Source organism: Canis lupus, chromosome 33 (genome assembly GCF_011100685.1).
Source record: "Canis lupus familiaris isolate Mischka breed German Shepherd chromosome 33, alternate assembly UU_Cfam_GSD_1.0, whole genome shotgun sequence".
NCBI lineage: Eukaryota > Metazoa > Chordata > Mammalia > Carnivora > Canidae > Canis > Canis lupus.
In genome coordinates, this window is record NC_049254.1 from 30,548,706 (window position 1) to 30,564,065 (window position 15,360).

Below are 15,360 nucleotides of genomic sequence, written 5' to 3' on the forward strand. Positions count from 1 at the left end.
TGGTTGATCAGCTTCAGGCGAAATCTAAAAGTAATTAGGCTTCATGTATTATTACAAAGCATTGTGCATAGGCAGTGTAGAAATAAGAATACTACCTGTGAGTAAGTTACAATCTCATTATATAATACAATAGATACACAATAAATTAAATTATTACCTGATTGGTGTTTGTAATTTTCTAAGAGAATTAGGAAACTTGTTCTGATTTTTTTTTTTTCTGTTTCCATCATAGGTTGCTATCAAACAGATTAATTTACAGAAACAGCCAAAGAAGGAATTAATCATTAATGAGATTCTGGTGATGAAAGAATTAAAGAATCCCAACATAGTTAACTTCTTGGACAGGTAAATGTGAATATTTCTTAAACAGTGGGCAAAAATGTGGAAATTTTAAGTCTCATGGTTTTGTGGGCTAGCTCAAGCACTTGAGTTAGGCTAGAGTAGGATGTCAGTGTTGAAAAGTAAGCTTGAAGGAGGAGAGGTAAAAATAAAAATAGCACATTGCAGGGGCAGCTGAGTGGTCCAGTCAGTTTAAAGGCCCTACTCTTTCTTGGTTTCGGTTGAGGTCATGATCTCAGGGTCATGGAATCAAGCCCAAGCGAAGCCCAGCCTTGGGCTCCATTCTCAGTGCAGGTGTCTGCTTGGTATTCTCTCCTCCTCCCTCTCCTTCTGCTCCTCCCTCCTTGCCTCGCCCACTCACTCTCCCCCCACCCCCCTGCCCTAGCGTGTGCTCTCTCAAATAAATCTTTACACCCCACCCCCCAAAAAAATAACACATTGTAGTTTAGCAGGCCTTTTTCTGCATATATATCACCTGCCAAGTGAGGGAAAGCAGTTAAATGAAGGACATTGCTGCTGATGCTTATATTAATTATAAATGATTAGTAACAGAAACATTAAGGAAACAAGCTGTGATTCATGTGTTGACTGGCAGCAGTGCCTGGCCACATGGTTTTTAAACTTTTAGATCAGTTTTTATTTCAAATGCTGTCTTTCATGGGCAAATAGTGTATATGTCAAAACCTCATTTAATTTAGAAATTGATGTTTAATAAAAATAAAGAACAGAATGGAAAATTATATATTGTACTATTATGTGGGGATTTTTAAGCAATTACATATATGCAAATGAAGAATAGAAAAATTAAAATAGTGATTATATTGGAGATAGAGATTATAGGTGACTTTCTTATTTCTACATTTAATGTGTTTAGAATGGGGAAAAGATAATACATTTTTAGATTTTAACCCTAGTAATGGGGGCCATGTTCATAAAAATCAACTTTCCAGGTATATTTCCCTACTTCTGAAAATACTATGTCAAGTTAGTATCACATGATGGGTAAAATAAGCCAAAGCTTTGGGATCAGTTACACTTGACTTCTCATTCTGATTCTGTCACTTACTAGCTAGGTGAACCTGGATAAGTCACCCCCAGCCTCAATCACTTGATCTGTAAGACAGGACAAATGATTCCTACCTGACAGTATTATTTTAATTGAAACAATCAAGTTACCATTGTGGGCCAACTTTGAAGTCACTCAGGAAAATCCTAATGACCCTCAGTTACTTTTCTGCACAGTTGGACTACAGCTTGCCAGTTTTCTTCCTGGCCGTCACAGCTGCCAGCTTCCTAGTGTCTGATTAGAGTGTCTGACATTTGAATTCTTCAGCACAGAGGGTAGGTGAGAGTAAAAATGTGAGTGTATTTTTTGTGTTTTTAATGTGTTTTTAGTTACCTGATGGGAGACGAATTGTTTGTAGTAATGGAGTACCTTGCCGGGGGATCACTTACTGATGTTGTAACAGAAACCTGCATGGATGAAGCACAGATTGCTGCTGTATGCAGAGAGGTCAGTTGAGTCCCTTTCCAATAAGTTATAGCAGTGTGTAGTTACCAGGAGATTAAAAGGGGGGGCGGGAAATAAAATAAAATAAAAGGGGAGGGCGGATGGGTACACAGGTGATTTTTACAACATGAGATACTTTGTCTATACATATTCTCTTCAAGTTGTCTCCATACCGTTTTATCCTATATGAGAATTTAAACCGTTTCCTTCATGTGTAAGATAATTTCCGAATAAAGCATGAATTTTTGAAGAGCCCAACTCAGAGGTAAATTTCAGTGAGGTGATCATTGAAATTTATCATCCCAACAGGGTACTTTTAAGAGTTAACAGGAGTGTCACTCAACAGTGGACACAAGGAGTGTCTCAGGTGAAACCAGACACTTGTTCACCTTAAGTATTAAAGTCTGCTTCTGGCTTTATTAATCTCATCAAAACTGGTTGTTTCTTGATATTCATTAATGAATTTTTAGACATACTGTTGCTTAAGCCAATAGAATTCTGCCAAATTGCCTAAGTTTAAGCTGAAACTGAAAAATGAAATTCTAGGTTAATTTGCTCTCCTTTGGCTATTTTAGGAGGGGAGGAAATAACTCCTTAATAGTTATGAATATGGTATTTTAATAATATCTCTAACAAAGAGTGATCACTTAAGAGCTGACAAAAACTTAAGAATTTGGGGATCCCTGGGTGGCGCAGCGGTTTGGCGCCTGCCTTTGGCCCAGGGCGCGATCCTGGAGACCCGGGATCGAATCCCACATCAGGCTCCCAGTGCATGGAGCCTGCTTCTCCCTCTGCCTGTGTCTCTGCCTCTCTCTCTCTCTCTCTCTCTCTCTGTGACTATCATAAAAAAAAAAAAAAAAAAAAAAAACTTAAGAATTTGTTTATAACTTATTTTGTTTCTCATAATTTTCATAACTTTTAAAAATTATTTTAGAAGTTTCTCAAATTGTGATAAATTTGTTTCTGTTGTACAAGTGTTTTGGGAAGGATTTGTTCTTCTCAACAATCTGCCTAAATGCTTGGTAAATGTAGTACAGTAATACACAGTGTATCTGTTTTCCTTGAATGAATAGTAGAATTTTTTTTTTAAGATTTTATTTATTTATTCATGAGAGAGAGAGAGAGGCAGAGACAGGCAGAGGGAGAAGCAGGCTCCCTTCACGCAAGGAGCCCAGTGTGGGACTCGATCCTGGAAGTCCAGGATCACGCCCTGAGCCAAAGACAGACGCTCAACTGCTGAACCACCCAGGCACCCAATAGTAGAATATTTTAAATGAAATTTTTAGTTGTTATTCATAATGTACAGCCTTAATTTTGTTGTTCTCTTCTACTGGGGATTAAGAAGTAAAAAAAATACAGGGACACCTGGGTGGCTCAGTGGTTGAGCATCTGCCTTTGGCTCAGGGTGTGATCCCAGTTGGGGGATCGAGTCCCAGATCAGGCTCCCTGTGAGGAGCCTGCTTCTCCCTCTGCCTATGTCTCTGCCTCTCTCTGTGTCTCTCATGAATAAATAAATAAGATCTTTAAAAAATAAATAAATAAAAATACAGATTTTTTTCTAAGTTTACAATTTATACTCAGTTTATATTAAAAAAACATAGGGGCAAGCAGATCTTAAGACTCTAATCTTGTTCTTGTGTTTAAGGAAGGGGGATTGTTTTTCCTCACTTCGACTCTGTGCTTTCTGAAACATGGCCTAAGAGGAAAGTTACTCTTTTATCTGTGGTGTCTAGATTGTGGATGTAAGCTTTATGTAAAATCCACTGTAAAAGAAATGAAGAAAACATCTTAACATCACATCCGTGAACAGCTGGATGGAACTAACCTCCCAGGATCTTACCACTTTTCAGTGGCTAATTTAGACTTTCGAAGCATTACCAGGCCAAAAGTACTATATGTGAACTTCCCTTAGACTTCTCAGGGACTGTTTCATTGATAGGTGTTTTTCTTGTTTAGTGTTTACAGGCATTGGAGTTTTTACATGCTAATCAAGTGATCCACAGAGACATCAAAAGTGACAACGTGCTTTTGGGGATGGAAGGATCAGTTAAACTTAGTGAGTAACAAATGAGATTTATTTGTTATTATAATTCTGCCTTTTGTTTAAGTAAAAAGAAACCTATTAATATGTTTATGACAATATTTGGAGGGAGAGGGAGAAAAATGGTAAAGATTATAGACTGTCAATTGGACAGTTTACGTTTGAATAGATCAGCTGTGCTACTTGCTGAATAATTTGTGGTGAGTTACTTAATCTCTTTGTGTTTATTTTCTCAAGTAGATGATAAGGAAAGTAATAGTTACTGTCTTAGAGAACTCTTCTGAGAGTTAAAAATGTAAAAAGCACTGAGGAACAGTGCCTGGGACTGTCATAATGTTGGTGCTGTCTTCCAAAGATAAACTTGAATTTGTCTGTGCTGTTAGGGTAGATCTGTTCAGCTTTCTTTGGGTTTGGTAGAGCATGGCCTCATTGGGGGAGGGCTCCACAGCCCTGACCAAGAGATGACAAGGAACAAAACCTCTTTTCCTAATTATCTTCTGTATCAGACATGATAGAGTCATGGAGGGCAAAGTCCTAGACTTCTTTTCCTCTGCTGGCTCTAATCTGTCAGTTTAAACCAGGCCCCTAGGGGAGTCAAGAACTTCTGTTGAGAGTCCTTCAACGATGCAAAATTCAAGGCATGTCTTGGAACAAGAGACCAAAATTTTTTCCTTCTGTTTGGCTAAAGTGTTCGGCTCCTTTTTCAGTATCTCTTTTTTAAGATTTTTGCTTCAGGGATTATTCAACCACAGGAAGGGGCTCTCTACTAGATGGTCAAAAACACAGGATCACTGATGTTAATCAGGCAAAATAGAAATGGACGTTCTCGTACTTTTTGGTGGATACACCTGTAAGCTGAATTAGACTTCTTTGGATAATATTTTATCCTTGCTCTTGCAAGGATACATACTAGATGAATGGTCTCGGGTAAGTTATCTAACAATGTGTGTGCCTTGGTTTCCCAATTTGTAAAATGAGAGCAATACTAATAAATGTACCTGTTGGAGTCATCGTGAGGGTTAGTTATCTTACTTCCTACAAGGTACTTGAAACAGTACCTGGTTTGTTACAAGTACTCATTTTAGCCATAAATATTATGATTTGACTAAACAGTTGTTCTTTTAGTATTCTCTGGGGTAGAATTAATGAACACATGCACAATAATAAATACAAAGTTGTTCTCTTCAATATTGTAAACAACAAAAAATACTTTAAATGTCTAGCAGTATGGGAATGGTAAACTATAATTTTGTTATTTTGTAATATTGTGTAGTTATAGTAATGAGGTAGATCAATGTACAAAGGTGGAAAAATCTCTAAAAATTAATTTTAAGAGACAATTTACTAGAGCACCTGGCTGGCTCAGTTGGTTGAGCATGTGACTCTTGATCTCAGTGGTGAGTTCAAGCCCCAGGTTGGGAGTAGAGTTTACTTTAAGGAAAAAAAAAAAAAAAAAAAAACAGTTTACAAAGTATCCTAACTAGGTTAAATAAACCATGCAGTTCACAGGTAATATTTGTACCTATATAAATTTACAATGAAAAGTTCAAAGCTTAAAAACCTAAATGTTAACAGTGGTTACATTTGAAATAGAATGGGTCTGTAGAAGGGAGGAAAAAATTCAAGATTTTCATCCCAGCATTTCCACTAGGTAGGTTAACAATGAGTGCTAACATAGGCTTTCTGCTCCTGTTATAAAATGAGGTGGTTGGAGTAGAGTAATGTTGCGGAGGACCTTGTTAGTTACAGTTGCAGTTAAAGCTGTTCTTTTTCTAAGAAGTCAGATACTTAGTAATTCTAGCTTTTGTTTATTTTCTTCAAAAATAGTTCCCACTTCCTGGCCTTTTTACCTATCTTACAAAAATTAGTTTTGGTGTTCACCTTTTGGTAACTTTCTCTTCTAGATCTTTTCAACTTTATTAAAATTTTTAGGATAATTGTTTAGAATAAAAGACCTTCTCATAATTTGTCCTTTGCTTGTGGGAAATAAAAGTAAATAAGTCAGAGTAGGTAACATCATCAAAATATTTGTGAACCCATTCTGGTTTACTTTTTTTTTTTTAATGTAAGCTCTAAGCCTGTTGTGAGGCTTGAACTCACAACCCCGAGATCAAGAGTCACATGCTCTGTGGAATCTTCAATAGCCAGGTGCCCCTATTTTACTTTTTTAATACAATCTTAAAAAAGAAGAGGCTGAGTAGTCAAATGTAATTAATTCTTAAATGAAACTGTCCATGAACATCATTGACCCTAGATATGTTTTGTTTTGTTTTGTTTTGTTTTATAGCTGACTTTGGGTTCTGTGCCCAGATCACCCCTGAGCAGAGCAAGAGAAGTACCATGGTTGGAACGCCATACTGGATGGCACCAGAGGTGGTTACACGGAAAGCTTATGGCCCTAAAGTGGACATATGGTCTCTGGGTATCATGGCTATTGAGATGATAGAAGGAGAGCCGCCATACCTCAATGAAAATCCCTTGAGGGTAAGACCAATTAAACACCACCAGCCTTATTTTTGGAAAAATTCATTTCTTTAGAACATTTATTGATTTATCTATTTTTTAAAAGATTTTATGTATTTATTCATGACAGACACAGAGAGAGAGAGGCAGAGAAACAGGCAGAGGGAGAAGCAGGCTCCATGCAGGGAGCCTGACGTGGGACTCAGTCCCGGACCTCCAGGATCACACCCCTGGCTGGAGGCGGCGGTAAACCGCTGGGCCACCAGGGCTGCCCCAGAACATTTATTTAGAATCTGATTGTGCCAGACACTGGGCAAAAATTTAGGATACAAAGTTGATATAACCTGGTCTCTACATCTAAAAATTATTTGCTTCTGGGTTATTGAGTTGAATGTGTTAGGTAAAAAGTTTGTAGAATCTTAGTAAGCTGTATGGTTTTAAATTTTACACTTAAGCAAGAATTTGCTCACTTTTCTACAAAGAATCTCTAAGTGTATTCTTCAGATTGTCAGCTTTGAACCTTGGCCTCTATACTGTCAGGTATACAGAAGAGGAAAAGAAGATCACATCTATGAGAAAGCTGTGTAGAGGGCAGCCCGGGTGGCTCAGCGGTTTAGCGCTGCCTTCCGCCCAGGGCGCGATCCTGGATACCGAAGATCGAGTCCCACGTAGGGCTTCCTGCATGGAGCCTGCTTCTCCCTCTCCCTCTGCCTGTGTCTCTGCCTCTCTCTTTCTCTCATGAATAAATAAATAAAATCTTTAAAAAAAAAAAAAAAGAAAGAAAGCTGTGTAGAAGGCAATGTTAAAGCTCACATTCAAACAAAAGAGTCAGGGCCCTGAGTTACATACAGATGGGGTTAGTAGACTACAAAATTAGATATTTCAGCAATGGAGGTAGAGAGATTAGGAGTTTGTTCTTTTCTTTTTCTTTGTCTTTTTTTTCTTAAGATATTTTTAAGAGAGAGAGAGCACGAGTAGGGGAGGGGAGAGCTAGAGGGAGAAGCCCCAATGCAAGGCTCTATCCCAAAACCCTGGGATCATGACTTGAGCCGAAGGCAGATGCCTAACTAACTGAGCCACCCAGGTGTCCCCTGTCTGTCTTTTGCTTGCTTGCTTGCTTGCTTTTTCCCTTCTATGTCTACTTTTATTTTATTTATTTATTTTTTAAGATTTATTTATTCATGAGAGATACAGAGAGAAAGGCAGAGACATAGGCAGAGGGAGAAGCAGGCTCCCTGCGGGGAGCTTGATGTGGAACTCGATCAGGGATTCTAGGATCACGCCCTGAGCTGAAGGCAGATGCTCAACCGCTGAGCCACCCAGGTGTCCCCTGTGTCTACTATATGACTCAGGATCATTAGTTATTAAAGAAATGCAAATCAAAACCCCAACGAGCTACTGCTTCATACCTTCAAGAATGACTGTAATAAAAAAGATGGATAATAATAACTGATAGAGAATGTGAAGGGACGCCTGTGTGACTCAGCGGTTGAGCGTCTGCCTTTGGCTCAGGGCGTGATCCTGGGGTTCCGGGATTGAGTCCCCTATAGGCTCCCCAGAGGGAGCCTGCTTCTCCTTCTGCATATGTCTCTGCCTCTCTCTCAGTGTCTTTCATGAATAAATAAATAAAGTCTTTTTTTAAAAAAAAAAGGAGGGAATCCCTGGATGGCTCAGTGGTTTAGTGCCTGCCTTCAGCCCAAGGCATGGTCCTGGGGTCCCTGGATCGAGCCCCACGTCGGGCTCCCTGCATGAAGCCTGCTTCTCCCTCTGCCTGTGTCTCTGCCTCTCTCTCTGTGTGTCTCTCATGAATAAATAAATAAAATCTTTTAAAAAAAAAGAAAGAAAGAAGAGAGAGAGAGAGAGAGAGAGAAAGAAAGAAAGAAAAAGAAAGAAGACAAGAAACCCACAATAAATAAGACGAGCAAATACAGACCCCCCCTCACCAATCCCAGACAAGACCCGCGCAGCTGCACTCCATCCCGCACCATCACATCCCCGCAACCCACCCGACACAAGTACAAGAAAATAACAGATTTCAGAGACCCTGAATGATAGAGAAGAAACTGAGGGTTGCTGGAGGGGAGTCATTTGGGTGTGGGGATGGATTAAATGAGTGATGGATATTAAGGATGAGCACCGGATAGTATATGCAGGTGATGAATCACTAAATTCTGTCCCTGAAGCCATATCATGAAGTACATGATATGTTAATTAAATAGAATTTAAATAAAAGCTTGAAACGAAAAAAAAATTAAAAGTGTATCAGTAGTGGCTCATCCTTGTAGCAAGTGTACCATATTAATGTTAAGAAGCCTCCCCCATTATCAACCTCCCTCACCAAAGGGTACATTTCTTACAGCTCAAGAACCTGGGGCAGCCCGGGTGGCTCAGCGGTTTAGCGCTGCCTTCAGCCCAGGGCATATCCTGGAGACCTGAGATTGAGTTCCACGTCAGGCTCTCTAAATGGAGCCTGCTTCTCCCTCTGCCTGTGTCTCTGCCTCTCTCTCTCTCTCCATGTCTCTCGTGAATAAATAAAATCTTTAAAAAAAAAAAAAAAAAAAAACCTGGATTGGTACATCATTATCACTGAGTCTGTGGTTTACATTAGGGTTCCCTCCTGGTATTGTACGATTCTATGGGTTTAGTCAAATGTATAATGAATAACATATGTCCATTATGACAGTGTTTTCACTGGCCTGAAAATCCTCATGCTGCCTGTTTCACCTATAGCTGTATAGATATAGTTAGTTTACAAAAAGGCCAGGGGGAGGGGGTTCTGAATCACGAAATCCTACTCCTGAAACCAATATTACAGTATATGTTAACTAACTAGAATGTAAACAAAAACTTGGGGGGAAATAAAAGTTTCTTTTTTTTTTTTTTTAAGATTTTATTTATTTATTTATTCATGAGAGACAGAGAGAGAGAGGCAGAGACACAGGCAGAGGGAGAAGCAGGCCCCATGCAGGGAGCCTGACGTGGGACTCGATCCTAGGTCTCCAGGATCAGGCCCTGGGCTGAAGGCGCTAAACCGCTGAGACACGTGGGCTGCCCGAAATAAAAGTTTCCAACAAATCCCATTGTTTTGAAATCTGATGTGACTTGGGAAAACTTGAGAAAGGTAAATGGATTCTATAGGTCGAGAGTGGGATTGTGCTTATTTTTCTTTATACCCTTATATATGTATTATATTTATAAGCCCTCCCTGAAAGGTGAGGCTAATATCTGAAAAAGAAATTAGGGGAATTTAACATCTAAAAGTAAAGGGAAAATACCTGATACAAATGGGCAGAAATAATACTAAACCTCAATTTATTTTTTCTGGTGATTGTCTTTAAAGAAGTAAAAGATCCAGGGGCACCTGGCTGGCTCAGGCAGTGGAGTATGCAAATCTTGATCTTAGGGATGTGAGTTCTAGCGCCATGTTAAATGTAGAGATTACTTTTTAAAAAAAAATGTTTAAAAAAAAAAAGAAGTGAAACATCCATAAAGTTTATAAAGTGCTGTCTCATTTTGTTGTGCTACCTTAAGTATGACAAAGATACTCTTCTGTTTTTAGGCCTTGTACCTGATAGCAACTAATGGAACTCCAGAACTTCAGAATCCAGAGAAGCTTTCCCCAATATTTCGGGATTTCTTAAACCGTTGTTTGGAGATGGATGTGGAGAAAAGGGGTTCGGCCAAAGAATTATTACAGGTGAATTTAGAAATAGTACTATTTTTGGATAAAGTTGATTCTTTGAGTAACCAACAAAAAGTTTACATTGGGTTAATAACATTTCACTCTTCATTTATCACTAGCAGCATCGCAGTTGCTAGAGTTTAGGATTTTATCTGCTGGGAGTAAAGTAGCTATAATACTAAAATCAAGTATATGAGGCTTATGCGTATTGTCAGTTCTCAGACAAGTTCATTTGCTGGCGTGGGTATGTCTGCAATTTAGGTGAGATTTTATAATATTCTTAGATGAACTAAAAGGACTGCTTTCAACTGTAAAAGTGATATATTGATTATGTTGAATTTACACACATACTGAAATATGTATTTGTTAAATTATAATCCATAAAATAGTCTTTGGGACTTAACTGAAAGGAAGTATTTAGCTTCTGAACTGGTGACATTGATACATATTTTCCCCTCTCTCTGGCAGCATCCCTTCCTGAAACTGGCCAAACCTTTGTCCAGCTTGACACCACTGATCATGGCAGCTAAAGAAGCAATGAAGAGTAACCGTTAGCATCATTGCCATGGCCTCATATTCTTTCTTCCATTTTCTAAAAGAAATCTTTTAATATATGAAAATTATTACTCTTTTGGGGTTTAAAGAAATGGTCTGCATAACATGGAGGGAAAAGCAAGCTACTACTTCCTGAAGACAACCAAGAGAAAATTGCAAAACAGAATGACAACTCTCTATTGACTCCCTTCTTTATAGGGTCCAAAAGGAATTGTGGACTGAATCAATAGCCTTACTTCTTTCAGCAGATAGCCCATCAGGGCCATTTATCATGCTTGAGATTTGCATTTTATTTTGCTGACTTCATCGTAATAAATCCCATTCATTGTCCCTTTTGGAGAGTATTTTCAATACTTGAATGGCAGATTCGAGTTTTTCAGATTATTTGTTTCATCTGCTGGTCGTCTTTTCTCTCTTCTTCATAGCCTTCTTTTTCCTTGCCTTGCTCCTTTTGAGTTGCTAAGTGAAAGATTCTTCTTGAGCCTAATCAAGGCAAATGTAATAAAAATTTTGTAGCTCCTTATATTGGCAGAGGAGCTCAAACTCAGCTTTGTATAGAAGTTAGGACCAGCTATTATTACATGTAGTATTTCAGTTCATAATTTGAACTGAAGGAAGGGAAGAAAAATATGTGATTTTTACCTTTTTTAACAAATGTGAAAGAGTCAATTTTAGAAATTTCACAGTAGTGAGTTGTTTGGCATTTATTACATGTATAGAGAGACTAATAATCTATATTTATAACTAAATCATTGAGACAGAAAAAGAATCCCTTGGTTATACATCCTTACAATTTTGTTTCTTTTCTGACTCTATCCTCTTCAGATTGGGCTTCAGGAACCAAAGTGATTAGTTCTTTCTTGTTCCAACTTGGGCTTTGTGACTGGTTGGTACTGCTACTTTGCCCCTCCTTCTTTTACCTTCATTTTGGAAATAAGTTTCTGTATATGTTGTAATTTTACTTAGTTTGTTTTTTAATTAACCTTCCCTCACCTTACTCTACCCCTCCCCCTTCGGTAAATAATATAATAACCATTGAATTTTCAGAATTTAGAAGTTAATTTTTTTTTTCATTTAAAGGAGAAAAATACTTGGAGCTAGCAGAAACAAAGTGAGAGACTAGAACTTTGGTGAGCTCTTAAATAATTAGATTATTTTCTTGAAAGAGAAATGATGGTTACATAGAGATGCAGCTTCTGACCAGTAAACTGTAGAGATTTGTTATAAACATTGTTTCCAACCCATTACCAATATTTTACTCTCTGAAAACTTAAGTGACAAAGTACTTGGTAAATTCATGATTTGAGATGTTGAGTTACATTAGTTTTGTTTGTTTTTCAAAAATAGAATCATGTAAAAAAAAATACTGGAGAAGAAAAATGAAATGTGCTTATTGATAGGAATACTTTTTTCTTATTTTAAAAATTTGAAGAAGGTCTGTGACCTGTAGCATTAATTATGAGAGTGCCCTCTCTTCTCCGAACCCCCCTTCTGTTCTCTTGTCTCCCTTATTTTTTTATTATTTTGCTTGTGGAAGTAGTGTCATCCCTTCTGACATGCCACAAGCCACATAAAAGAAAAAAAATTGATTTGGTTTAGGGATTTTGTTTCCCACCACCACTCCTATTTAACTTCATACCTACTGGCCATCCTACAGTAGTACAGATCATGAATAAAAATAATTTTGATATATTGGACTAGTTTAGAGGAACTAATAGAGTTTTCCTATCATTTTCATGTTTTTAATTGATAATGCAAGAAGGTTTTCACAAAACTGAGAAAAATAATTAGTGAAACTTGTATCTAGAGCACTTAATGATCTCTGTTTCCAGTTCTATTCTTGATTTCATTTTTCTCTGGATTATATTAACCACCTACAGGTATTACTAAATTACAGAAACAAGCTGGTTTATTTCTGATGAAAATCTACAGTGCATCTTGAGTTTCAGATTTGAACATTCTGTGTAAATAGTTTGGATGGATTATGATAAAGAAGATGCTACCAATGAAATAGAAAACAACTAGATGTTAAGACTGTGATCATCATGACCACTCTAGAAGGCCCTTCCATACATATGTCATAAAGACCATATTCATTGAATACAGTGCCAATGCCCCACTTTTATGCCTGTGACTCAACAAAGGTCTTTTCAGTTTATAGAAGCAGTTTGGGATTTGTATTTAAAACTTCTTTGAGAGTTACCTGCACGTCCATTGCTGGCAACGGACTTTGTCATTAAAACCTGACTCCTAGGTTAAGGGAGCTACACTGTGGTTTATTCTTTACTTACTTGGATAAACTAACTTGTAATAGAAGTATACTTTGGTTAATTCTGAAATGTGTCATTTTTAAACAAAATCCTAAAAGCAATATGGAATTGTGATTTATTAGTTAATTTTAAATTAAAATGTTCAGATCTTGTTGAAAGAAAAATTATATCTGAATCAAGATTCATGTTTTTTAATAACTACCTTTTGTATTCACCCTTTTTGTCATCACTTTAGAATGAAAATTTCCATTTAAATCTAAAAGTTACCTTAGTCCTCTTGTGTTATTAGAATAATATTACTGTAGTACTTATTTATTATATTTCAGACTCTCTGGTGGTCTTAAAGTTTCCTTTTCCTCTTGTTCCTTTTGCTGCTTTTACGGACAGTTAAAACTGGGAAACCATGAAATTATTGAGTATTTTGTCCTACCTGAGAATAGTAAATAAGTGAGTAGTTGTGATAGTGTAAGAAACAAAAGCTAACACAACTCTGTCTTCATGTGTTGAGTGCCTGGCACATAGTAAAATTCTCTTCCCTTCCACACATAAATATTACGCTGCTTAAAGTGTATCTAGATACCACCAGTCCTAAATGAACCTGTGCCTTTAATAAGCAATTTAAAACTACCTATGAGTATTTCTTTATAGGGTTCACATAAATACATGTCTGTTTATATATACTGTATTCTAGCCAGAACAATTTTAAATCTAATTGGGCTGTAGGTATAGTTAGAAAAAAATGGGTGCTTAAAGAATTTGCATCAGTGTTTTAATCTAAAAATTTTAAATATAATGAGATCCATATCTAGTGAAATGTCAAAAAAATCATTGTAGAATTATAGCTAAAAATCCAGATTCATACTCCTTTTGGGTTTTGTATAGTAGAATTTCGTAGTTACATAAAATGAAGATTGTCTTCCTTATTTCCATTGCTTCCACAGTAGATGAGGAAAACAATTAAAATCGTTTTTCCACAGTGTGTGTATATGTGTGTGTATAAAAAAGGGGGAAAGAATACACATACATTTTTCTAATCACTCAGCACATTTATTGACCACTTTGGCAAAGACACTGTGGTAGGTATTGTGGGAATTACAAGGGGGAATCAAGCACTGGCCGGGCCTTGAGAGAGCTGAAGTCCTTTTCACTCACATTCTAGAATGTTGCCAAATGAAAGGGAGAAAGAAATGTATAATTCTGTCAAATTTTCATTCTGTATTAAGAAAAGCAAAGAATTATATTTGGAATTGGACATCTTTGGTAGGAATGTGTTACTTTTTTGTCCCCCTTATTTTGATAGATAGAAGTGGAATTAAGTGAAAGTAGTTTGTCTTTTCTGTTTTGTCTTCAAATTTTATATTGACTTTTAATTTAATCCCATTCAATTATTTAATTGTTACATTGACATTAACTGCTGTATTTGATGACTTTGTTCAATAATTTTGTTCTTTCAGGGCTAGAAATAAACTTTTTTTAATGTTCATTTTTCCTTTTCCTAAACTTCAGTTCTTTCTTTAGATCAGAATATTTTTTAAAAAGAATAAATATTATAGGATCTTAAAAAGCATTCTAGTATTTTTAAGGATGAACATTTGTTAAATATGGCACCATTTTGAATGTATTTCAGAGCTCCGAATTAGAAGTTTCCAGAAATGTATGACTAGTAAGCATGAGCCTTCCCTCTTCTAAGTCAGGTTTAGGGTACATTTCTTACAAATGTTTTGACTGTCAGACCCAGGGAAACACTTCTGATCTGTTTGCATACCTCCAATAACTTGGCCTGAAATTCTAATGCTTACCTCACTGAGATAAGAATCTTACCAGCATTTCTGTGTTAAATACACCAAGAGATCTTTAAAAGTGTAAGCACTTTAATGCATCATGTCATTATTTGCATTTCTTTTTTTTTTTTTTTATTTATGACAATCACAGAGAGAGAGAGAGGCAGAGACACAGGCAGAGGGAGAAGCAGGCTCCATGCACTGGGAGCCCGACGTGGGATTCGATCCCGGGTCTCCAGGATTGCGCCCTGGGCCAAAGGCAGGCGCCAAACCGCTGCGCCACCCAGGGATCCCTTTTTTTTTTTTTTTAAGATTTATTTATTTTAGGGGATCCCTGGGTGGCTCAGCGGTTTAGCACCTGCCTTCAGCCCAGGGTGTGATACTGGGGTCCCAGAATGGGGTCCCAGAATCGAGTCCCGAGTTGGGCTCCCTGCATGGAGCCTGCTTCTCCTTCTGCCTGTGTCTCTGCCTCTCTCTGTGTCTCTCATGAATAAATAAATAAAATTAAAAAAAAAAAGATTTATTTATTTTAGAGTGAGCACACAAGCAGGGGACGGCCCAGAGGGAAAGCAGGAATCCACAGCAGGCTCCATGCCCAGCACGGAGCCCGATGTGGAGCTCCATCTCACAACCCTGAGAGCATGACCTGAGCCAAAACCAAGAGTCCTACATTTAACCAACTGCACCACCCAGGCGCCCCATTATATGCATTTCATATG

At 37.5% G+C, this 15,360-nt stretch overlaps 1 protein-coding gene across 3 annotated transcripts in view; it reads left to right on the forward strand.

Annotated features, from left to right (window-relative positions):
* The window catches only part of PAK2 (p21 (RAC1) activated kinase 2), an 89,532-nt gene extending 75,189 nt beyond the window's left edge, over window positions 1-14,343 (forward strand). For 2 of the 3 annotated variants that reach the window (XM_038583165.1, XM_038583166.1), the window contains 6 exons: window positions 233-345; window positions 1,735-1,852; window positions 3,806-3,905; window positions 6,178-6,374; window positions 9,913-10,050; window positions 10,504-14,343. In XM_038583165.1, coding sequence (XP_038439093.1) covers window positions 233-345; window positions 1,735-1,852; window positions 3,806-3,905; window positions 6,178-6,374; window positions 9,913-10,050; window positions 10,504-10,590 — 753 coding nt within the window. In that variant the 3' untranslated portion in view covers window positions 10,591-14,343. The remainder of the gene's footprint in view (window positions 1-232; window positions 346-1,734; window positions 1,853-3,805; window positions 3,906-6,177; window positions 6,375-9,912; window positions 10,051-10,503) is intronic. The other variant, XR_005383423.1, reaches the window with a different exon arrangement.
* The last annotated feature ends 1,017 nt before the right edge of the window (window positions 14,344-15,360 follow it).